The 24274-nt window shown below is 47.9% G+C and overlaps 2 protein-coding genes across 5 annotated transcripts in view; both read left to right on the top strand.

The window, feature by feature from the left end:
- The window catches only part of RABGAP1 (RAB GTPase activating protein 1), a 96110-nt gene that overhangs the window by 41412 nt on the left and 30424 nt on the right, over positions 1–24274 (top strand). The gene's annotated exons all lie outside the window — the stretch shown is intronic.
- Positions 6–11713, top strand: GPR21 (G protein-coupled receptor 21). Of its 2 annotated transcripts, none has more exons than XM_083423159.1 (2): positions 6–6685; positions 9764–11713. In XM_083423159.1, exon 2 carries the CDS (start codon positions 9861–9863, stop codon positions 10917–10919), a length of 1059 nt encoding a protein of 352 aa, XP_083279285.1. In that variant the 5' UTR covers positions 6–6685; positions 9764–9860; the 3' UTR covers positions 10920–11713. The 2 variants fall into 2 exon arrangements, with proteins under 2 accessions (XP_083279285.1, XP_083279284.1); XM_083423158.1 differs by lacking the exon at positions 6–6685 and adding an exon at positions 9037–9387.

Genomic DNA, 24274 nt, shown 5'->3' with positions numbered 1-24274 from the left:
AGTCCGACAGCAACTTCAGGAGATTTCCCTGCCTGACACTTTCATCTTTTTGGCACTGATGGCTTTCAGTCTGTTTCTGTGGAATCCTGGAGCCATCTCTGAAGGTTATTGGGGGCTCCTCAGTAAGATCACCAGTAACAGCGGATGCTTCCTTGAGGGGGCACTGACTCACTGCCGCTGCTCCCCTGTTAATGTGCAGCAGTGGCAGAGCTGGGAATGCATTCTAAGGCAGCAGTGGGGTTTGTTTATGTCATAACATTTATAGACTGCTTGATTGCAAAGAAAAAATGTTAAAGCGGCCCACAAAAAGAATAAAACAGTTATCAGTAAAAACAGTTAAAAACAGCTATTTAAATCTTTCAAATAATAACTGAAATAACAAGTTAAAGGACTTGTCGGCATTCTGTGTATCTGGATAGGCTTGCCTGAACAGAAATGTTTTCAGCAGGCACTAAAAAGTGTATAAGCGGTGCCACCTGGCTGATGTTAATAGTCAGGGAGTTTTAAGTGTGGAAACTGCCTTACACAAAGACTCTTATAAGTGCAGAACGTGTATTATGTGGCACATGTAACAGTTCCGGTTCCACAGATTGAAGAGGGGTTGGGACCAGGGGCACTGTTATGCAGTGGGTCCACTCCTTCCTCCTGGGTTGTGTCTAGAAAGTGGTGTTGAGGCAGGAGTGTTCAGACCCCTGGGCGCTCACTTGGGCTCCGTCCTCTCCCCTATGCTTTTTAACATCTATATGAAGCTGCTGGGCAAGATCATCAGGGGGGTTGGGCTGGGTGTTCATCAGTATGCGGATGATACCTCTCTTTTAAATCAGAACCAGTTAAGGCGGTGAATGTCCTGTGTGAATGTCTGGAGGTGGGTGGAGGATGGTTAACGGATTGAGGTTGAATCCTGACAAGACAGAAGTACTATTTGGGGGAAATGGGGGAGGGCAGGTGTGGGGGACCACCTGGTCCTGAATGGCATAACTGAGCCCATATAAGACCAGGTGCACAGCCTAGGAGTCATTTTGGACTCACAGCTGTCCATGGAGGTGCAGGTCAATTCTATGTCCAGGGCTGGCTGAGACCCTACCTACCTGTGCACTGTCTCGCCAGAGTGGTACATGCTCTGCTTATCTCCCGCTTGGACTACTGCAACATGCTCTACGTGGGGCTACCTTTGACGGTGACTTGGAAACTACAACTCATCCAGAATGCAGCAGCTAGACTGGTGACTGGGAATGGCTGCCAGGAGCATATAACACCAGTCCTGAAAGACCTACATTGGCTCCCAGTATGTTTCCAAGCACAATTCAAAGTGTTAGTGCTGACCTTTAAAGCCCTAATTGACCTTGGCCCTGTATCCGTGAAGAAGCATCTCCACCCTCATCATTCAGCCCAGACACTCAGGTCCAGACACCTTCTAGGGTCTTCTGGCGGTTCCCTCACTGCAAGAAGTGAAGTTACAGTTGGCTGTGGTGCCCTCCCTGTGGAATGCCCTTCCATCACATGTCAATGAGATAAAGAACTATACCACCTTTAGGGTATAGGTGGGTTTTTTAGGGATAGGCTTTTTAGGGAGGTGGGTGGTCATCTCAGTCTAAACCACTGAGCCTCTTGTGCTTGTCGATCAGAAGGTCAGTGGTTCGAATCCCCACGACGGGGTGAGCTCCCATTGCTCTGTCCAGCTTCTGCCAACCTAGCAGTTCAAAAGCATGTCAGTACAAATAGATAAATAGGTACTGCTGCAGCAGGAAGGTAAACACGTTTCCGTGTGCTCTGGCTTCCCTCATGGTGCCCCGTTGCACTGAAGCGGTTTAGTCATGCTGGCTACATGACCCAGAAAGCTGTCTGCAGAGAAACGCCAGCTGCCTTGGCTTGAAGCGAAATGAGCGCTGCACCCCATGGTTGCCTTTGACATGACTTAACCGTCCAGGGTTCCTTTATCACTTTTAGAAGACATCTGAAGGCAGCCCTGTATTGGGAGGTTTTTAATGTTTGACGTTTTATTGTTTTTATACATGCTGGAAGCTGCCCAGAGTGGCTGGGGCAACCTGGTCAGATGGGTGGGGTATAAATAATATAATAAATCAATTAAGTGGTTGAGTGGGCATATATGTGGTAAAGTGAACTACAACCCTCATCAATCCCAGCCAGCATGTACCAGCGTTGGCAAAGGTTGGTCTGCAATCAGACACATTTGTGGAAAATGGCTTTATTGAAAGTTGAGTGGAGCTTGCATTTTCAGAGGCAGAATGTGCATGGAGTAGCAGATGCTGTGGGCAAAAGGCTGTTGCTTGTAAGTATCCCTGAAGCTTCCTGCAGCCCACCATAGAAAGCAGGATGTTGACTAGGTGCACCATTTGGTCTGCTGCGTCCTATGCTTTGTTCATGCCTAGCAGCCTCCTCCAACCTGCGCGATGCAGGTTGAGACTGAGGGGAGTTGTAGTCCAAAACATCTGGTTGGGGAAGGCTGCTGCCTAAGGTCATAATCTTGTGGTGAAGGGCTTGGGTGCATGGAAAAACTGTAGGCCACCACTCATTATGGTGCCAACCTTTGTAGAAACACAAATACGGCTTTACCATTTTAAAAAATTGTTTCCTCCTTTCTTTTGTTGTTTAAACAACAGCCTCTGTTGCTTCTTTTTTACTGCCACTGGCTTGTATGTGCTCACTGAAAGTGTCAGTCAGCAAAATTAGCTCAGTGGGTTTTTAAAATGCAGCTTGTTTGTATTTATTTATAATGCATTGCATATATTATATTGCGTCAACTTCTGGCAGTGCTCTTTTCATCTTCGTTGTTCCTTATGAAAACATTTATTAAAGCCAATAAAAGTACAGTTGAATTGGGTCCTAGGTCTGTGACTTAATCCTTGGGGAAGAGTATTTGGGCAGATAGATGGTGGCCTGGTTTTGCGGAGGACATCAAATTAGTATAATGAATGATGGATGCTCTTATCTACCAGGTTGGGAACTGGGTGGGCAGAAATCTGGGATTGCTCAGCAGAAGTAATTAAATCTGTTTGAAAAACTGCTGAGAAGATGGTTGTAATCTCACTGTTCTTTCCATATTTAAACTGATGCTAATCCATTTTCTTTATGTCTTACTACAGCCTTGCATTTAACAACTAACCTGGTAGCCTTAGGTGACCAGGAATTTCATGCAGGCGAGTGAGTGGGCGGGCAGAAGAGGAACAGGCTCTTCCATCCCTCATCCACCAGCCTACTTGGTGTCCATGCTGGGAGTGTAAAAACTGTGATGCATTTGTCAGCGCAGCACTGTGGCAATGAGTTTTAATGTCAACAGACATTTGCAAGATGTATTCTGAGTCTAAATTTGTGGCAGTTGTGCGCCTTAAAGCCACCCACATTTCACGCTGGGGCTCTTGCCAGCTGTGCAGCACAGAAACCTGTCAAATGAATGTGGTATTTGAGGTGGAATGAAAGAAGGAGACAGGTGCATGCAACCCCCCCCCCCCCTTTTGTGGTAACTAGCATGGTAAAGGGTACCGAAGAAGCAGGAAATATAGGAAAGCTCTCCAGTTGGCGGCATTAGCAGCTTATTCTGCTGGGTTGCTTGGGAGAAGGTTGTGATGCAGCTTTGAAAGAAGAGCATGATTGTTTGGAACGGGGAAACAGTAATTGCATTCGGGTCCCAGGGAATCTGCCTGGCCTGCTCAGAACCAGACGGAGACAGTGTTACTCACCCACATGCTTGCATCATGGTATTAATGTGTGGGGTCTGCATAGGAGATTCACTTAATCTTCCTGTACCTGTTGATCCTACCTGTAAACCATGCTCTCCCCACCCCACAAGCACACATACTAGTGAAATGCCACAAACACAGAGTTTCGAACACCTAGTTTTCTTTGCAAGGCACTGCTCCTTGCTTGCTGCTGGAGCTTATATGTTCTGTGCCAGGCCTGCATCTCCTTCCAGTTTCCTCAGGCCAAGTCCTGCCGTTGCTGTCTGCCTTTTGAGACTGGTGCAGTGGGACTTGCTGTCTGAATTGGCTCACAGTATTGATTTAGCTGCCTCCTAGAGCAGGCATAGGCAGACTCGGCCCTCCAGATGTTTTTGGCCTATAACTCCCATGATTCCTAGCTAGCAGGACCCAGTGGTCAGGGATGATGGGAATTGTAGTCCCAAAACATCTGGAGGGCTGAGTTTGCCTATGCCTGTCCTAGATCTTCTTGATTGGGCCACGCTACCCACCAGCCTCTCCGCCCCTTTCTCCCAATAGCCACCATCAGTTTTCCAGATAATGTCATCTCCCAGGCAGGTGCTGGCCTCCAATCAGAATTCTGTCAAAAATGCCAGTTTTGATGGATTGGAGTTTGCTAGGCAGACAAGCAAGCAAGAAGTCTGGTTGCTGTGGTTCTGTTCTCTCTTGCCCAAAAGTAGATGATGCTCTCACATGCCTACTTTTTTTGCTATCCTAAAACAGCACCTCTCCACTCTTCTTCAGCATCCTGACTGTGCTTGATTTGCAGGAGATTTTTCTTTCTCTCCATGCTGTTGCTCTCCTGGTCTTTGGGGGGGGGGACATCAGGAGGAGAACTGGTTTTCTGCAGACTCATTTGCATTTTGAATAACAATGCTCTCAGAATTTTGGGTGAGCTTGGTGTAGAATTTGCATTCACTTGGGAAACAGCGAATGCAGTCTGAGAAGGAAAAGAAATACCACTGGCTTTCTGGGTGCCAGCTTCCAATTCTTAGGAAGTTAAATAGGAACTTAAATAGCCCCTTTCAAAATCTTCAGGTTCCTGTCCCCCCAAATTTCGTGGCTTTAAAAACATAGGAAGAAGCTTCCTTTATAGTGTGTCATACCAGGTTCTGCCTCCACAGGAGGCAGCGATGCTTCAGTTGCTGGAAACCACAGGAGGAGAGAGGGCTCTTGTGCTCAAATCTTGCTTGCAGGATCTTGCTTCCAGCCATCTGGCTGGCCACTGTGAGAACAGGATGCTGAACTAGATGAGCTATTGGCCTGATCCACCAGGTTATTCTTATGTTCTTTATTTCAATCTATCTCCATATTGTTTATGCTGACTGGCAGTGACTCTCCAGGGTTCCAGACACGGTTCTTTCCCAACTCTACCTGGTGATGCCTGGAATTGAACCTGTGACCATCTGCTTTCAAGCCAGATGCTCTGCCACTGAGCTATAGACCTTTTCCATCTTCTCTTGCCCCTGCTTTTAAAGGCTACATGCCTAGAAACCCAGAAGGATGTTGTAGAAGCCAAGATATGCACTTTCTAGCCTAGCTTGGTCCTCCGGGTCTCTCCCTTCTTTGAGAGGGTTGGGGCAAAGGACCAGGGTCTGATTTTTCTCCCTGGGAATTTTGATCTCTTGCTTTACTTTGATAGCCAGACCAGCATCCATCCTTCTGTCACTATGCGTTTTTATTTTTAAACAGGCTGAATTTTTCTGTGTTGTTTCTTTTTAGAGGCTGCACTGAGCCACAAATGGCTGTTTGGCTTCTCCTTCCGCATGAGTAGCTGCTCCACTGACCCAGCAAGCTGCTGCTTCAGCTTGTGCTGGCTCAGCAAAAGGGGAGCAACAAATGAGGAGATCCATAATGCAACCCTGATGGACTCGCCTAGTTTCCCTGGCAGGTTAATGAACTGCTGTCAGGCTTGGAGTCGAGAGGAGTCCTTTGGGCACATAAGAGGAGCCTGAAAAAGCAGACCAGGGGCCCACACAGCACAGCCTCCCATTTTCACAGTGGCAAGCCAGGTGTCTCTGGGAAACCAACAAGCAGGATTTGAGCGCAGGAGCAATCCCTCATCCTGTAGCTTCCAGTTGAGCTCTGCAGAACAAAACAGAAACACTGAATGCATCAAATGTGGGAAGCCTCTTTCTGGTGGCCCTCTGGCTATTTTCACTGGAGATGCTGAGTAAATGCATTTCAAAAGGAGCTGGTGGAGTGTCTGAAAGGCCTGTCGGTTGGGATATCTCTAAAAACCAACTCCCTTTCTCAGCTAGGACTCAAAACCTTTGTTTGAGAAGTTTGCCCTTGATGACTTTTGCCCCTCTGTCCTCCCTGGTGGGTCCATGCCCCACATGGCAGAAGGCCCTTACGTTAACACACCCATCTGTGTTGGCAGCAGCAGCTGCTGCTCTGGAGCCATTTCCCCAGCAGATGTCTCCGGAGCGAATAGAACTGGATGAAGTGAGAGCTGCTGCAGTAAATCTTCTGGCCCTTTTGCCTTTCCGTTCAACTAGTCAGAAAGTTTTTCAGAGAATACATATCCAGGCATGTGTCAAATAAATCTGGCTGTCACTTCACAACAGCACAGATTGGGATTGGCACTTCGTCCCCCAACAGGCAGGTGGGTATTGTCCCAATAGCAGTGCTGACACCCATTTACAGAACTCTTTGTGGATTAAATCAGTTGAGTTCTGGCTTCCATTCCTCTCTCAGTACAGTTCAAACCACTGGTTATAGAATACAGTCGTACATCGGAAGTTGAATGCCTTGCAAGTTGAACGTTTTGGTTCCTGAATGCCGCAAACTCAGAAGTGATTGTTCCGGTTTGCGAACATTATTTGGAACCCAAACATCCGACACAGGTTCCACGGCTTCCGATTCACTGCAGGAGTTTCCTGCAGCCAATTGGATGCCATGCTTTGCTTTCCGAATGTTTTGGAAGTCAGACGGATTTCTGAAACGGATTCCATTTGACTTCCGAGGTACGACTGTAGTAGAATTGTAGAGTTGGAAGGGACCCTGAGGGTCACCTAGTCCAAGCCCTTGGAATGCAGTTGTTGTTTAGTCGTTTAGTCATGTCCGGCTCTTTGTGACCCCCTGGACCAGAGCACGCTAGGCACTCCTGTCTTCCACTGCCTCCCGCAGTTTGGTCAAACTCATGCTGGTAGCTTCAAGAACACTGTCCAACCATCTCGTCCTCTGTCGTCCCCTTCTCCTTGTGCCCTCCATCTTTCCCAACATCAGGGTCTTTTCCAGAGTCTTTTCTCTTCTCATGAGGTGGCCAAAGTTTTGGAGCCTCAGCTTCACGATCTGTCCTTCCAGTGAGCACTCAGGCCTGATTTCCTTCAGAATGGAGAGGTTTGATCTTCTTGCAGTCCATGGGACTCTCAAGAGTCTCCTCCAGCACCAGAATTCAAAAGCATCAATTCTTCGGCGATCAGCCTTCTTACTGGGATTACTGGAATGCAGTAATTGCAACTAAATAATCCCTGACAAGTGGCCATCCAGCCTCTCTTTTAAAACCTCCAGGGGAGGAAAGTCCACAGCCTTCCAAGACAGTCTGTTTCACTGTTGAACCATCAAAAAGTTCTTCCTAATGTTTAGTCACAATATGCTTTCCTGTCATTTGAATCCATTGATTTGGGTCCTGTCCTTTGGAGCAGAAGAAAACAGGCTTGCTCCATCTTATGCGACAGCCCTTTAGATATTTGAAGATGGCGATCATATTTCCTCTCAGTCTCCTGTTTTCCTAAGCACACCCCACTCCCCCAACCATTCCTCATAAGCAGGGCTGTATTTACTTAGGGGTCCAGGGCACCCCGGCGCTGAATTCTGGGGGGGCCCTACCACTGAAGCCACCTAAGCTCTTAACTACCTGTTATGAAAAAATAAGTAATTTTGATCAAGCTGACATTCAAAGCTGGCCTCCCCCCGGCCGCTTTCTCCTCCCCAGAGTCCTGCCTTCATGGAGAGGCGTTGCTTTCTCGCCCACCATCAGCATGGCTGCTGCATCCCTCTTCTTCTCCTTCCTCCTCCTGGGGAGCTTTTAAAAGTGCCTGGATATGAAGCTGTGTGCCTTTGTGGAGCTCGGGCGCTCGATTCTTGAGGGGCAACAGCAGCAAGACTCAGAAGGGCAGGCCGCCAGCGCCATGGCCTTGCCTGCAACCAGGGAGAAGTATATCTTGGGTGTAGACGTGGGCAGTCTAAATTTGGGGGCACTGGGCGGATCTTTGCACCCCGGCGGCGCATATGCTAAAGACAGCCCTGCTCATAAGGCTTGTTTTCCAGGACCTTTATTACCTATAAAGAGTTTGTGTGTGAACCTGCTAGCCTCAATTTTGGCTGTTGTATGTGTCACTGAAGCAAGGTTGTGGCTTCTATGAAAAACGTTTAAAGTTGTCTTTGTGTCCTGGCCTGTTCGGGATCCACAAGCCATAGTTTCCCCATTTGGACATAACAGGAAACTATGGCTTAACTGTGACTTCCTGGCTGGTTTATTCATTCACACAGAGGAGCGAGCGAAGTGCCTAAATGCAGGTGCTTGAAGCTAATTTATATGGTGGCTTATTAAGCTAAGATTTGATCAAGGGATTGCAGCCATTGTGTTTGCTTCTATAGAGGCTTTGATGCTATCCTCTGAGGGAAGCTCTTGCACAGTTCCTACTTATTGTAAGTCAGATATCTTTCAGTTGTGTCTGCCCCATAATGTCCAGATCACTATCATTTAGTGGCGATTTTGTATAGGACCTGTTAAGAGCATGGCAGAGCATAACTGCCAAGCTTAAACATCTCAGTGGGCATGGGAGTGTGCCAGCTGGGTTGGGTTCAGATGGTTTAAACCACGTGGAGAGTGTGTCTTGGGAGAGAGCGTGCACTTTGGGATGTGTGCGAAGCATGCTATCTGCCCCGCCCCCTCGCAGCCCACTCCCATGCGTCTAACTCAGAAGGGCATATTAGGATTTTTGCTGCACATCTTAGGTGAAGAAGGACAGCTTTGGGGGGGAAACAACAACTTAATGCCTTGGTGATCAGCCAAGGAAAGACGCGTTGCAAAGCTGTAAGGGAACTGGACCTCTGAGCACACGATTACTCTTCGCACCTCCGAGAGCCCCTTCAGAAGAAGGAAGCGGGTGGGCTCGGCTCCTGGCAGACTCAGCCGCGGCCCCTCTTTGCTAAAGGGCGGGGCGCTCCTCTTTGGAGATGAGGGGGCGCACCGGCGATCGAGCCGGGAAACGAGGGCGCGCGCGCCTTTGCTGCGGCTATCCGGGCGCGGAAGGGAGGCTCTTGGCTGCGCCCCCACCCTCTCTTGTCGCCGCCGCCGCCGCCGCCTTTGTCCGCCCCCTCCCTCGCACCTGGGTTCCTCCCCCTGCGCCGCGCAGGCTCTTCTACGGCCGGCAGCTGCTCTGCCTGGCTGGGCGCATCAAAAGCAGCCTCTGCCGCGTCCCTCTGCGTCTGCTCCCGGCGCTCGCTTCGCCTTTGTCCCTCCCGGCTGCAGGTAGGCAGGAGGGCAGCTCAGCCTAGCCCAGCCGTGGGGGAGGGGGAGGGACCCGCAGGCCGGACCCTCTCTTCTTCCTCCTCCTTCCTCACTCCTGCATCGACGGAGAGGTGCGGGATCCGGCGCGGCGGCGGCGCCCATTCTCCAGCCGGCTGCGGAGAGGCTAGCCGAAGTCCTGCAGCGTTGTGGGTGAGGAGGCCGGCTTGTACGCGTCCTGAATCTATGGGAGGGGGGATGCTGTAAAGGCACCCCTCCCTCCTTTCCTTTTCATCTAGCACCCGCCCTCGCGTGGCTATTGCTGCATCCCCCCCCCCCCCAATTGCACAAGCAAGCGAGCTTCCCTCCATCCCTTTTCTCTATCGCCCCCCCCCTTTCCACGCATCTGTGCGTGGTGTGTTGCTGAGCTGCCAGCAGAGAGAGAGAGAGGAGGAGGAGGAGGGGGCGGTGGCTGTGGAGGCTGCAGCCCACAGAGCTGATATTTCCAGGAGGGAGCCACTGCGGACAATGCCCAGCAGCTCCAGGAAGCCTCTGCATCCCTCCCCATCTCCTGTTTGGGCTTTGACAGGGTGGCACGTGTGGCAGCCGCAATGACAGCAGAAGCAGCCAGGCAGCATCCAGCATAAGTGGCGGCAGAGTGAGGGGGTTTCTGCCACCGACGCAAGATGAATGCCTCCTTCGATGGTAGCAACCACAGCAGCAGCAGGCCCTTCTGCCTCCTGGATGCCGGCTATCCGGAGGCCTTGGACATCTGCCTGCTGGAGCTGATCGTCATTGTCTTCCTCACCGTCCTCATAATCTCGGGCAACATTGTGGTCATCTTCGTCTTCCACTGTGCGCCACTGCTGAACCACCACACCACAAGCTACTTCATCCAGACCATGGCCTACGCTGACCTCCTGGTGGGTGTGAGCTGCCTGGTGCCTTCACTCTCCCTGCTGCACTACCGGGTCACCTTCTTGCCGGAGTCTGTGATCTGCAGAGCCTTTGGCTACGTGGTCTCCGTGCTCAAGAGCGTCTCCATGACCTCCCTGGCCTGCATCAGCGTGGACAGGTACATCGCCATCACCAAGCCGCTGTCCTACAACACCCTGGTCACCCCCTGCCGCCTCCGGGTTTGCATCCTGTTCATCTGGCTGTACTCGGGCGCCGTGTTCCTCCCGGCTTTCTTCGACTGGGGAAAGCCCGGCTACCACGGGGATGTTTTTCAGTGGTGTGCTGACTCCTGGGACACTTGGGCCATCTTCACCCTCTTCATCATCATCATGCTGTACGCGCCGGCAGCCTTCGTGGTCTGCTTCACCTACTTCAGCATCTTCCGCATTTGCCAGCAGCACACAAAAGAGATCAATGAGAGGCGCGTGCGGTTCAGCTCCCAAGAAGGGGAAGCGGCTGATGCCCAACCGTGCCCAGACAAGCGCTACGCCATGGTTCTCCTGCGCATCACCAGCGTCTTCTACATCCTCTGGCTCCCCTACATAATCTACTTCCTCCTGGAGAGCTCTTCTGTCTACCACAGCCGAGCAGCCTCCTTCCTGACCACCTGGCTTGCCATCAGCAACAGCTTCTGCAACTGTGTCATCTACAGCCTGTCCAACAGCGTCTTTCAGAAAGGCTTGAAGCGCCTCTCTGGCGCTGTTTGTGTCTCTTGCGCCAGGCACCGGGCGCCAAAGGAGTCCTCCGCCTCGAGGAGCAAAAGACCTTCGAATGGGTGTCATGCGTAAGATACAGATTGCTCCGTCAAAAAACAACAACAACAGAAAATAGATTAAAGATATTGCCAAGTTTGCAAAAAACCCCTAACAAACTGACAAGAACACACAATTTTTCTCTGCGAAAAGCTGCTGAAGAACTGGAGATTTCCACAAGCATGTCTGTTTTAGTGTTTCACTTTACAAATGTCCTTGTGTGAGGCAGGTTTGGTGACCTGGCACCTGTGTTTCCAAAACTGAGCGCTCCTCCTCCTCCTCCCCTTTCTCTCCTGTCTGGAGTGCCTGCCAGTGGTGGCCATACAAGACCTCTGGCAAAAGAGACATGTGTGTTCTTCCTTTAAAGCTTGGGCATTTTTGGAGAGCTTTGATCTTGCGTGTCAATGTGGGAATGTGTAAATGGTCTGATGGTATACTCCCTGATTATTTGCTTTTGTTTTTCTGTGCAAATGCCAAAGTATATTTCAGAATTCTTAACATAAGGGGCCAAAGTATAGTCTCCCTGACTTCCCCCCAACCCCATTTCCCCCATAGTCCTATAAACAAATAATGTAAACACCTGAACATTTGATTTTGTCGTGTGATACAGCCACACCACATGTGATTAATCAGTATTCTGACCTCCCCGCCTCCCCAGATGCTTTTTCCAAAAACTTCTCATCCTGAGTGCCCTGTTAGAATGCTCCTATGTGATTTACAGTACAGTGTTTGCATTTTTATTTTTAAAAAAATGTTTGTGTAGTAATTGGGATGACTTTGAAGCAGACAAAATTTAGCAGTTGAATAAAGTATTTTCTTTTTCTAAGTAAGTGGAGACAATATTTTGACCATTCCTATTGCTCTGGATATGTAGGCGGCAGCTTGAGAATGGAACAAAGGCATTCTCATTAGAAACCAGTGTGTGCTCAATTTTTGTTGTTATTTTGAGGGAATTTCTTTTTAAAAAACTTTATTTTTAAATATTGAATTCCTCTAATACTTTACATACAGCTTTAGTAGCACAACAAGAGTGAAGCATCAGACTCCTAAATAGCTTGTATTTTCAAGAAAGTGCAATATTTTGGATATCCAGTTGGGACTCCTTCCTCCTGTTAGGGTAGGTGGGCTTGATACCTGTTCAAAAACCCCAGGAGCCAACTGCATTTCTGGTTTACCAAATGGAAAGAGGAGTTGGGCTCAGTGAACTTGCCTGGGGTGTCCTGTATGCCCCCATTTGAGGAAAGCAGAGCAATCTCTAAGCAGATCAGTGTTCTGGGTACAACACTCCCTGTTGTCCCTATCACACCCCTGGCACTGCCTTGGCATGATAAGTTTCTTTTGAGGGAGAAATATACAGAAAGCGCACTGCAAGCCATGATGGCTATAAAGTACATTTCTGATTACAATTCAAAGTGTTGGTGCTGACTTTTAAAGCCCTAAATGTTTTTAATGTTTGATTGTTTGTCGTATTTTCAATATTCTGTTGGGAGCCACCCAGAGTGGCTGGGGAAACCCAGCCAGATGGGCTGGGTAATAATAATAATAATAATAATAATAATAATAATAATAATAAATAATAATAGTTATTGTTATTGTTATGAATCTCCCAGTTCAAAGCCAGTTAACCTTTGAATACCAGTTATCAGAGGGGAGCAACAGAGCAGGAGGGCTGTTTTCATGCCTGCCTTGTGGGCTTCCTAAGAGGGCATTCCTTTGTCCACTGTTGGAAATGGCAATGGGGTGCTTTGGGTTGATTAATCAAGGCTCTCCTATTAATTTCTTTTCCTTGTCTAGTGGAGGGACAAGTAGGCGTGCAGAACCTGAACTCTCACTCTGTGGCTGCAGGTGACCTCCTCTCTTCCACTCACTGGGATTACTGGTTATGCTCCCCACTTTTTCAAGCTTATCTTCCCCGGTCATATTTTGGTGAGTTCTAAAACAGAGACAGTGAGCCTGTGGCCCCGAGAAGCTGTTGGACTCCCATCAGTCCCACACAGAGCGACCAGTGCTCAGGATGAGAGGGGTTTGTAGTCCAGCAGGATCTGAAAGGCCCCCTTTTTAAAAAAAAAACTTCTGAGAGAGCTGCCACTGGGACTTAGCCCAGCTCCTATTGTCTGGAGCTGGTAACTTTTTTGTTTGCATGCCTGATAGAGAACTTGTTTTTGTAGGTGCCTCCACCGCAGCTGGGTCCTGACCAGTATTCCATATATTTTAGCCAGTGTGCTGTTTTTTTAGAGCTAGATGTAAATGCTGAAGCTGCTGCATGATGATATCTTCTGAAGAAGACGGGGACAGCTGTCTCGAAGTGAGCGTTCATCATGTTTGTGGGCTCTTTGCAGTCTGCTTCTTGATACAGATTTTCAATGAAGGCCTGCTTTTCCAGATGCCTAAGAGCAAGCGGGAGGTGCGGGAGGCGGTGGAGGACAGGGGTGCCTGGCGTGCTCTGGTCCATGGGGTCACGAAGAGTCGGACACAACTAAACGACTAAACAACAAGAACAAGAACAGCAGCAGCCAGCCTGCACCCTCCAGACACTCCCATCATCCCTGACCATTGGCAGTGCTGTGTGGGGCTGGGTGGGAACTGTAGTCCCAAACCTGGTGAGTCCCACATTTGCTACCCCTGTTCTAGAGAGAGATCTTTGGATCAACTTTTTCACTTCTTGGAGACATGCCTTTCTCTTGCATGCTGTGTGCACCCATCCACCCATTCTGTAGCACTCTTTATTTCAGGAATGTGGGGAGGCTTTAAAGAACAGCGGGGGGGGGGGGGGAGCAATTTCCATTAAAGAGAAACCCCTTTTTCCTCCTCAAGCTAAGGCTACTGGTGTTGCCCATCAGCTGATGGGTGACTGGGGGGTGTGCCCTTCTCCAGCAGTGGAACCACTGGGAGCCCTCTTTAAGCGCCTGTTCCATCCTTTAAAGCCCTACCTTTACCTGCCCAATACCTTATGTCAGGGATGATGGCAGATGTATTTGTGCGTTCACCAGAATGACCTGGCTAGCCAAATGGGAAGGCTCTGGCAGCTCCGTTTCATCTGTGGGCCAGAAGTTCCTCTTGCTGGATTAAGCTGTGGCCAGACATAAGATCCTGTGTCTCTGACCTTCTGTCCCCAAATGAACTCACCCATCTTTACTGTACTATAATGCTGTGGGTTATGATAAATAGAAACTGTTGTTGTATCATAACTCTTTTGCCACTGATCTAAGCTCCTGTGATGCCACAGAATGTTCACGAGTGTTTTGCGGTTTATTAAAGAGAGGGCCAGCTCATAAAAAGTGCCTTTTTGATGGGAGGTAGACTTCAGACAAACTGAAGAGGGGGCGGGAAGCCTTAAATAGCGTATTTAAGAAAGGCAGGAAGGCAGATCAGGAAGTGGCTGGAATGAGTAGTCCTGAGATGTGAGGTCACCCTAGGTAGCATTGAAGTACTTGGGACAACCTCATGACTGGTCCATTGGGCAAGACTGGATCTAGACACATCAGAAAAGCGTTTCAGTTAAACTCATTGTAAACTTTGTATGACAAATTGGGTTGGCAAAAACCAAACTTCACAGTGCCATCTGGTGTCACAGTGTTATAATGCATATACAACACATATAACATGCTTTTTTTTTTTTTTGCTAATGTAGCTGAGTCCCCAAAGGTTGACCTGCTTCTGTGGGATCTTCAACATGTTACTCTTGTTCACTGGTTGTTCACTGCTGCTGCTTCTCCTCTTCTTTTAGTTTGACTACACACACACACACACACACACCATGGAAAGTGTCCTTTGCTTTTCTGCATTTGCTGTTTGATAGATTACACATCTCCAGCGTCACTTCTCTTACTCTGTTTATTTATTTCCTGAAATAATAATTATAATTATTATCAACATTTATTTATATAGCATCATCAATGCATATGGCTCCATACGCAATTATAGTGAGAAATTCTGCTCTGAAGTGTGTACAGTCTAAAATCTTACATGCTGCTTGACTGAGCGGGGATGAGGGGAACAACCCTCAAAGCACACTTGGTAGTGTTTTATATCAGCCTCCCCCAACCTGGTGTCTTCCTGATATTTTAAACTACAACTCCCATCAGCTCCAACCAGTTTTTGTTCAGGTTACTCTGTTTTCAGAGCAACAGAATCCCTCCAACCTCTTCTGAATTACTTGAAAACTGTGAGCATGTTCCTTTCCCCTTCCGTCAGCTTTCGTCAGTGCCAAGGGCCTCCCTGTAGAACATGAGGTCTGTTTTTTATTATCCTGTTCTGAAACCCCTTTTTTCCAGGGCTGCTTGAACTCTACAATAAGATAACTTTAAAATCCTCTGCACCAGGTGACCCAGATTCTGCACCAAGGAAAGCCAGATATTTTTGCTTGTGCAGAGTTCCTTGTTTTTATTTTGTGTAACTGATTCTGCAGTATTTGCTGTTTTGAATAACTCTGGGGCAGCAAGAAGGAGCCATGTAGGGTGTACAGTACTCAGGCCCCCTCGTCTTACTTAGCCCTCGCCCCAAAACTATTGCCCAAACACTCTCGTCTGCCTTAGCAGTTAGGAGGGGGGGCAGTTCTTTCTCTCTGACCCAGTTTGCATGTAGTACTAAACATAGGCATGGTTCAGTGCAGAAAAGCACACATGAGAGTTCCCAGAAAGAATATGACAGCCCTCAAGCTGTTGCTTGACGGAAGAAATCTTACAGTTTTTAAAATGTGTGCATAGTTGCACACCCTTGAAATAACTGAGGACATGGCTACTTTCAGGGCTGCCTCCTCCCATCCTATCCTGCCTTTCTGCTTTGTTCAACTAGGATGGTCCTTTTTTGATGTGTGATTGGCAGGAATGTGTGAAAAGGCTTTTTCTCTTGCAGTGATTAAGCTGTGGAAATCCTTGCCCTGAGATGGGCATCCACCTAGCTTCCTCTCTGATGGCGTCCTGATGCCTTTGGCTTGGCCATTTGCTGAAAGGTCTTACGCCTTCTCTTCTCTCCTCTCCCCTCTCGCTTGTTGTTGAACTGCTCTACTTTCAAGTGTCTTTTGAAAATTGTTTTATAACTTGGTGGGGTTTAAAACTTTTTGTTGTTGTTGTTAGTCACCTTGGGTGCTCCAGCTTGAAAGGCAAAGGTGAGATATAAATGGACTTTAATGAATAAATCATGTGGAGGAAAAACCTAGTTCTGGAGAGCATCCCTTGGTTTTTGATGGTGCTCACCTGTATTGTCAGAGGCATTTTCAAAGAAGAACCCCATAGAAGTGGGGTTATTATTCTATGATGGCCCTTGCCATCTTGCCGTTTTCACAAGGTGACAGTATTTTAAAATAATTTAAAACATTTAAAAGAGATTCTTCTGACTAGTTCGAATTGGGGGCGGGGCAGGTTTTTAGTTGGCAAAATGGTTTCTTTAATCAACAAAATATGACAGAACATGAGTAGGGTTGTCTTGTGGTACATGCAGGATTAATTACATGCAGAATGAATGTAGATGGAAAAGGTAAACAGCGTTTCCGTGCGCTCTGGTTTCCATCAAGGAGTTCCGTTGCACCAGAAGTGGTTTAGTCCTGCTGGCCACATGACCCAGAAAGTTGTCTGTGGACAAACACCGGCTCCCTTGGCCTGAAGCGAGATGAATGGCACAACCCCATAGTCGCCTTTGACTGGACTTAACCGTCCAGGGGTCCTTTACCTTTACCTTTATGGAAAATGAAAATCCTTCACTTGCCCTCACTTGCTATGTCTTTTTAAGTGGAAGAGGTCAGTTTGCCCCTCCCTTCATGACTCTTGAACTCTCCTGGAGGGAGGTGTTTTTGCAGAATCGACCAATTAGCAGGAAGTGGTCTGGGGACCTTTTTTTGGGGGGGGAAGGCCCCACCTCTCTCTGGAAGACCCCAATAGACGTACTTACTGCCCCGGAGGGTGGGGCCTCTCCCAGGCTATCTGGCCAACTCCCCCTTGAGAGAAGGGGAGCCTTCCTGTTCTGGCTTGGATTGCTTATGCCTCCTCAGGGCTGGGTCTGGTGAATGACACAACCTTAATATGGCATTGGCCTTTTGTGCCATATCTAATTTAATTGCTTTGTTTTGGACATGTGGCTTTTGCAGACATATAAATGTGTTCTCAGATTGCTCTGCAGCCTGGGGGCTCACATTCCGCAGTGGGAGGCTTTTTAATATGCCAGTTATTAACTGTTCCTTGGCAGGCCTTCGTGAAGGAACATGCAGTGGCTGCGAAGGGTTCAGATGCAGTGAACTAGGACTCCCTAGAATAGTTTTGATTCTGTCTGCTGACACTGAAGGAGTAAGCCGGACGTGAGTTCAGATTCCCCACTTCACCATAGAGCTCAGTGCAGACGCTGGGTCTCTCTATATGACTCCAACCAGGGCTGGGGAACCTGCTACCTTCTGCTGTTGCTGGACTCTGGTTCCCATCAGCCCCATCCAGCCCCATTCTCAGGGATGATGGATGTTGTATTCCAGCAACATTTGGAGAGCTGCAGCTTCCCCCCCCTCCACCCAAGTCAAATGGCCTGTGGGTGGGGAGTGTTCATACCACACCACTAGCGCTCATGGCACTTTGGAGGCACTATATGTAGGCAAGATTCCTGCTCTAGTGAAAGAACTTGAGTCTATAGGAAATTTCCTCATGCTGAGTCATCCGGCCATTGGTTCATTTTGTCTTCACTGGCTGGCTACACCTCTCCTGGGTTTCAGACTAGAGTCTTTTCTCAATCTGAAGATGCCAGGGGTTTCACCTGGGACCTCTTCTGCATGCAGGCCATGTGCTCTGCCACTGAACAACGGCCCCTTCTCTTGCTACTCTACAAGCATACTCCCATAAGCTCTCCAAAAGAAATATGTGATGCAAATAAAACAAATGCTTAAAAGTTAAGGCTGCAGCAGTGAGTTTAACCAGTAGTTCCAGATTTTCTGATCTAGGTCAGTTCCCATATTTTCTTTTTGTGGACCACTTATAATTCACTGTGGGTCTCAGCAAACCTCCCTCGTACCAACACCTTTGTGAAAACCAGTTTTAGTATGTTAGGAAAATCACAAGCCGTAGGCTAGGCCATTGACAAAAGAGTTGTTTTAGCTTGTCAATTCCTAGAGCAAAAATAGGACACAGCACCATTGCCATATTACTAAAATCTCAGGTCTTGCACCAGGGCCTCCTTGGTCCATTTAGCAAATTGTTTTCATCTGTGTTGTCAGGGGCACAGAATCAATTATTGACTCTTCTGCAGCTGTTCCTTGGGCTGCCTGAATGGAGGTTGTGAACCGCAGTATGAGAACCCCTGACCTAGATTAACTTAAAATCCATTTTTAAAAAGAGATCTCTTTGTTAATCTGGCAGCAGATAAACATACAATGGAAGTATTTTTTTTAAGCTGCAAAGGCCACCACCAGAGGTTCTCCACATGCCCAATTTGCCCTTTCATTCTAAGGTGTCACTGCTTCCTGGAACCTGTGGCCTTCCAGAAATTGCTGTCGATCCAGTCTCCCACCATCTCCGCCCATTGAACATGCCAGCCGATGGCAGGTGGGATTCTAGCAACACCTGGTTCCCCACCCCTGCTCTGCATCATGTGCAGGCATCACACTTTTGGTGGCCGGGAGCTGCTTTGTAAAGGAGAGCTGTGGAGGCTTGTAAGATTCTGCAACGAGTGGTGGGGTTGTGTTGCTGCAAAACTGGTTGGCTCAGGAATGGAGGCATCCTCAGGTTTGGTGCTTGAGAGATCTGCTGGAGATCAGTGGGTTGTTTCTGAGGGAGCATCCTTATACCAGGGGACCTCTTCCATAAGGTGAGCCTGGGAGAGGCATGGATTCTTTGTTCTTCTTGGACCACATCGGGGATTCTGCAGATCTGAGTGCTGAACGCCTCAGCTTTGAGCCTCCATGTTGATCCCTTGTGCTGTAAGCAGAGTCAGTCCCCTCAAAACGTCGGGGGGAGAATCAGAACTGCAGCCTAGTTAAATAAAACGAGGGTTTAGTCATGTAAAGGAATGACAAATGCGAGCAGATAATGTATTTCTCTTTGTTCTCAGTTTTGTACGTGTCATAAGTAATGACAGCTTGACAGAAACCAGCATTTTCATTTATGAGCTTATTTATTTTAGGGAAAATGGAAAGCGGAGGAGGGGTAGTGGAGAGGAGAATCAGGAGGTCCGGAATAAATCCTGGAACTAAGGAAGGCCAAAATTTCCAAAAGGAAGAGCTGCCTTAGTGTGTTGGCAGGAGCATTAAGGCAGTAAAAACAAACTTCTTTTGGTATATTTATAGTGCCAGTAGTTTTTCTGTGCTTAATCTTTTAGTGTTTGACAATAATTGTATTCCTTTGATCTTTCACTGTCCCTCGGTGCCCAGTTACTAAAAAGCAGGTGAGGGCTTCAACATTTCTGAACAATTTTTGTTATTTTGTTGTTGTTTTTGTCTTGAGCAGGAAACAATCGGACATGCAAGGAAGCTTGTTTTACAATGGGATCTGTACTGATTGGCTGGAAAATAGCAGGTACCTTGCCTACAAAAAGGCCTGTGTGCTCTATCTAGCGTAAAGGTAAAGGGACCCCTGACCATTAGGTCCAGTTGTGGCCGATTCTGGGGTTGTGCGCTCATCTCGCTCTATAGGCTGAGGGAGCTGGCGTTTGTCCGCAGACAGCTTTCGGGTCATGTGGCCAGCATGACTAAGCCGCTTCTGGCGAACCAGAGCACACACGGAAACGCTGTTTACCTTCCCACCAGAGCGGTCCCTATTTATCTACTTGCACTTTGATGTGCTTTCGAACTGCTAGGTTGGCAGGAGCAGGGACTGAGCAATGGGAGCTCACCCCGTCACGGGGATTCGAACCGCCAACCTTCTGATAGGCAAGTCCTAGGCTCTGTGGTTTAACCCACAGTGCCAGCCGCATCCCCTCTATCTAGCATTGGCATAGGCAAACTCAGCCCTCCAGATGTTTTGGGACTACAACTCCCATCAATCCCCTGACCACTGGTACTTTTAGCTAGGGATGTTGGGAGTTGTAGTCCCAAAACATCTGGAGGGCCGAGTTGCCTATGCCTGATCTAGCAGGCTTCTTTGTGGGATTGGCAGTTAAGAACCTAAGAAGAGCTTGCTGCTTCAGGCCAAAGGGGCCCCATCTAAATCCAACATCCTGTTTTGACAGTGGCCAACCACTATTAGGAAACCCACCTGAGCGCAAGAGCAATATTCTCCCCTCCTGTGGTTTTCAGAAACTGGTACTAAGGAGCACCTGTGCCCCTAACTCTAGAGGCGGAACACAGACATCATGACTAGCAGCCATTGGTAGCCGCCTCCTCCATGAATGTGTCTAACTGCCTGCACGGCACTTCTGCACCCTTTTTAAAAGCTTCAAGAAGGAAAACTGTGCTCTCCACGAATACATGCTCCTTCTCACCAGGAGAAGGCACGTCTCACGTGCGGGAGGCACGTTCGCAACCCGCAGCGTTCGCAACCCACAGCACCGCGTCTGCACACGCGCGGGTTGCAATACGGTGCTTCTGCGCATGCACAAAGTGCAATTTAGTGTTACTGCACATGCGCGAAAACCCGGACGTAACCCGTACCAGTACTTCCTGGTTCAGCACGGTGCGCAACCCAAAAACATGCAACCTGAAGCGTCTGTAACCCGAGGTATGACTGTAGTGAGTTTGTTGAATCTAAGTAGGCCAGAGAAGATTATGCCTTAACTCAGGGGTCAGCAAACCTTTTCAGCAGGAGGCCGGTCCACTGTCCCACAGACGTTGTGGGGGGCCGGACTATATTTTGAAAAATATATATGAATGAATTCCTATGCCCCACAAATAACCCAGAGATGCATTTTAAATAAAAACACACATTCTACTCATGTAAAAACACCAGGAAGGCCCCACAAATAACGCAGAGATGCATTTTAAATAAAAGCACACATTCTACTCATATAAAAACACGCTGATTCCTGGACCATCCATGGGCTGGATTTAGAAGGTGATTGGGCTGGATCTGGCCCCCGGGCCTTAGTTTGCCTACCCATGCGCTAACTGTTGGTGGTTCTTAAGGTGCCACAAGATTCTTGTTTATTTTAGCTGCAACAGGCTAGCATGGCTACCTCCCTGGCAACTGCTCATCTCAAAGTGGGAGTGACTTGTTTTGCGGGAACATTGTACGTGTTCTCTCTAACCACAAACAAGCCATGTTTTTCCTCCAGTGACTCAAGAGGGTATACGCTGTCAAGTTGCATAACGGCTGAATTATTTTATATGCTAATAGTGACATGCTTGTTCAATCCGCCTCTCAACATATGCTGATGCATTTTTGCATCATTCAGGTGTACTTTATTTTAGATGACAGATTTCTAACATTTAGAAAATAACCAGCTCTAGCAAAACTGCTGCTGTCGCTTCAGGTTTGGAATTAGGAATAAGTTAGTGCTTGTGAGCTAGATTTCGGGGCCACATAATGCAAACATTTGTGACAGGGAAGGGCCCTCGCTCAGTGGGTAGAGAACTTGCTCTGCATGCAGAAGACCTCAGGTTCAATCCACAGCATCTCCAGGTAGGGCTAGGAATGTCACCTGCTTGAAACTCTGCCTGTCAGTGTGTCCAATACTGAGGTAAGTGGACCAAGGGTGTGATTCCATGTAAAGCTGTATACTTGGGTGTATATGAGCTGCCTTGGCAGCAGGGAAACTTTGAAGCCAAATTGCGTGCAGATGGGTGCAAGTCCCAATAGGAAATATTTGGACAGTCTGGGGATTCTTGGCTTCTCACTCAGAGGTGATGCTGCTGTAGAGATGACCTCTGAAAAAGGTAGCTGAAACAATCTATTTTGAGACCAGCCATTAATAAACAGCCAGGAGTAATATGAAGACTTTGAATATTGACAGGACCAGGGCAGAATGGAGGCAATGTAGCCATAGCAACAAATTAATATTGTAAGTACACACATGCATACAACACATGTAAAGGTAAAGGCACCCCTGACCATTAGGTCTTTCTATATTTCACTTATGTAAGTTGCTTTTTAGCAAGTACCCAGGAAGGCATGCAAACCATAAAAGAACACCCACGTTTCTCACTGAGAAAAGAGATAGGTAAAGGGACCCCTGACCATTAGGTCCAGTCGTGGCCGGCTCTGGGGTTGCGGCGCTCATCTCGCTTTATTGGCCAAAGGAGCCGGCGTACAGCTTCCGGGTCATGTGGCCAGCATGACTAAGCCGCTTCTGGCGAACCAGAGCAGCGCACGGAAACACCATTTACCTTCCTGCCAGAGCGGTACCTATTTATCTACTTGCACTTTGATGTGCTTTCAAACTGTTAAGTGGGCAGGAGCAGGGATTGAGCAACGAGAGCTCACCCCGTCGCGGGGTTTGAAGCGCCGACCCTCTGATCGGCAAGTCCTAGGCTCTGTGGTTTAACCCACAGCGCCACCCACGTCCCTGACAACACATGTACACGTATGTTATGCCATCTATATACACAAAAGCACAGGCTTTTCAGGTCTTTGTCCCAACGTCCTTACAATCTACGAGCAGATAACAAGTGAAACATCAAAGGAAGTGAAGGGAAAGGGAGGCAGGGGTGAACAGACAGAATATGTGATTCATTCGTTCCTGGGAGCCTGTGGTGCAGTGGGTCAGTGGATCTGGCTGTTAACCAGGAGGCTGGTGCTTCAAGCTCACCCAGGGACTGCTGTGGGCAGGATTTCTGCATTGCAGGAGGTTGGACTAGATGGGTCCCTCTGGGTCTCTTCCGATTCTTTGATTCAGATGCACATGCCTAGACTTTGTTAAAAACATCTTGAAGGTCCCAGGCCACAGAGAAGTTAGGCTGGCCTCAACTAGAGCCAGGGCTTTTTCGGCCGTGGCTCCAATCTGGTGGAACACTCTGTCACAAGAGACCAGGGCCCTGCGGGACTTGACATCTTTCCGCAGGGCCTGCAAGACAGAACTGTTCCACCAGGCCTTTGGCCAGGGCACAGCCTGACTCCCTCCCTCGGCAATCTTCGCGGAGCTCTGGTCCAATGGTTGCCAGTGGCTTGAATTAATTAATTTTATAATGAATGTTTTTAGAGTGTTGTTTGTGCTGTACTTTTGTACTGTTTTATTGTTGTTAGCTGCCCTGAGCCCGGCTTCGGCTGGGGAGGGAGGGATATAAATAAAATTTATTATTATTATTTATTATTATTATTATTGTTGTTATTATTATTACAGGAGGGGCAAATGCCCTTTGATGAACCATTTTCAAACATTAAAATACAGTGAAGCATGCCTGATGATGGCATCTAGTTGTTTTTGTTTATTCTTAAAAATGCAGTTGTTTGCTGTAGCTTTTGTCTTGCTAGAGCAGAGTTTTCCAAACTCTTCATGTTGGTGACACACTTTTTAGACAGACATCTTTTTGTGACACAGCAGTTGAGTTTTACTAGCAAACCTGTGGGCTGCCTGTTCATTTTCTAGCCCCGAGGAGTGTTTGCGTGACACACCTGCACACTGCAGGTGACACACTAACGTCGCGACACACAGTTTGGAAAGCCCTTTGCTAGAGTGTAATGAGATCTTGTGCTGGAAGAGAGAAGATGGCACCTTCATCACAGTCTGTTCTGTGTTGTAAAGCACTTAAAAGCTATTGCCCTCTTGTGAGCCTAATATGATCACATGGAGTGAGAGCCATATTTGCTGGACTCCTCCTGGAGAGGGTAATATGATGCTGTTGTTTAGCACTGAATTGTACAAAGCACTTTATGTGCCTCTTGTTTTTCTTTTTTACAACCACCCAAATGAGGTGGGTTAGCCCAGTGATGTCCATCATGCTTGTGCGTCTACTAAGAAATCCACCAACCAGAGCCTGGTGCAAAATGCATTTACCTGGAATCAAATAATAGCAAGCCAGGGATTTGTTTTCAATATCAGAGCATAATTGAGCTCACAGTGCTTTCTCACAAAAGCCCAGTCCTGACCGGCTTCATGTCAGATGCCTAGTCATTTTGCTGCTATTGTTTGACAAGCAAGAGCCAGGAATTCTTGTTGATCTATTGCAAGTCATCAGGATCTACAGTACTAATAGATTCGGACCTACATTCTGCCCACCCTTGGACAAGGCTTAGCGAGGGTGACTTGGCTTTGATCCTCCTGTGCTGAACCCAGGCTTTCTATTTGCACACACCTGATGAGTTGAGTGACAGTTTCGCCAAAATTTTGTTTACCTGTCCTCTTGGCATCTTGTCCATGCAGCATTTTTAAAGGCATTTTGAAAGCATTCCCATATTAATGGCAAGACATCCAGGGCACAGCCTGTTATGATCCATTGTTTGTTTTGGAGGCATACCACTGCTTCAAAGAAGTGTGGCTAGATGTATTTGTGGAGTCTGAGCAAGTGATGGCTTCGGAAAAAGGGTTCTCAGCATACAGTGTATTCATCC

Source organism: Podarcis tiliguerta (genome assembly GCF_965153285.1).
Source record: "Podarcis tiliguerta genome assembly, chromosome: Z".
In the NCBI taxonomy this organism is placed as follows: Eukaryota; Metazoa; Chordata; class Lepidosauria; order Squamata; family Lacertidae; genus Podarcis; species Podarcis tiliguerta.
The sequence above is the reverse complement of the archived record's forward strand: the minus strand, read 5'-3'. Positions and strand labels throughout refer to the sequence as shown.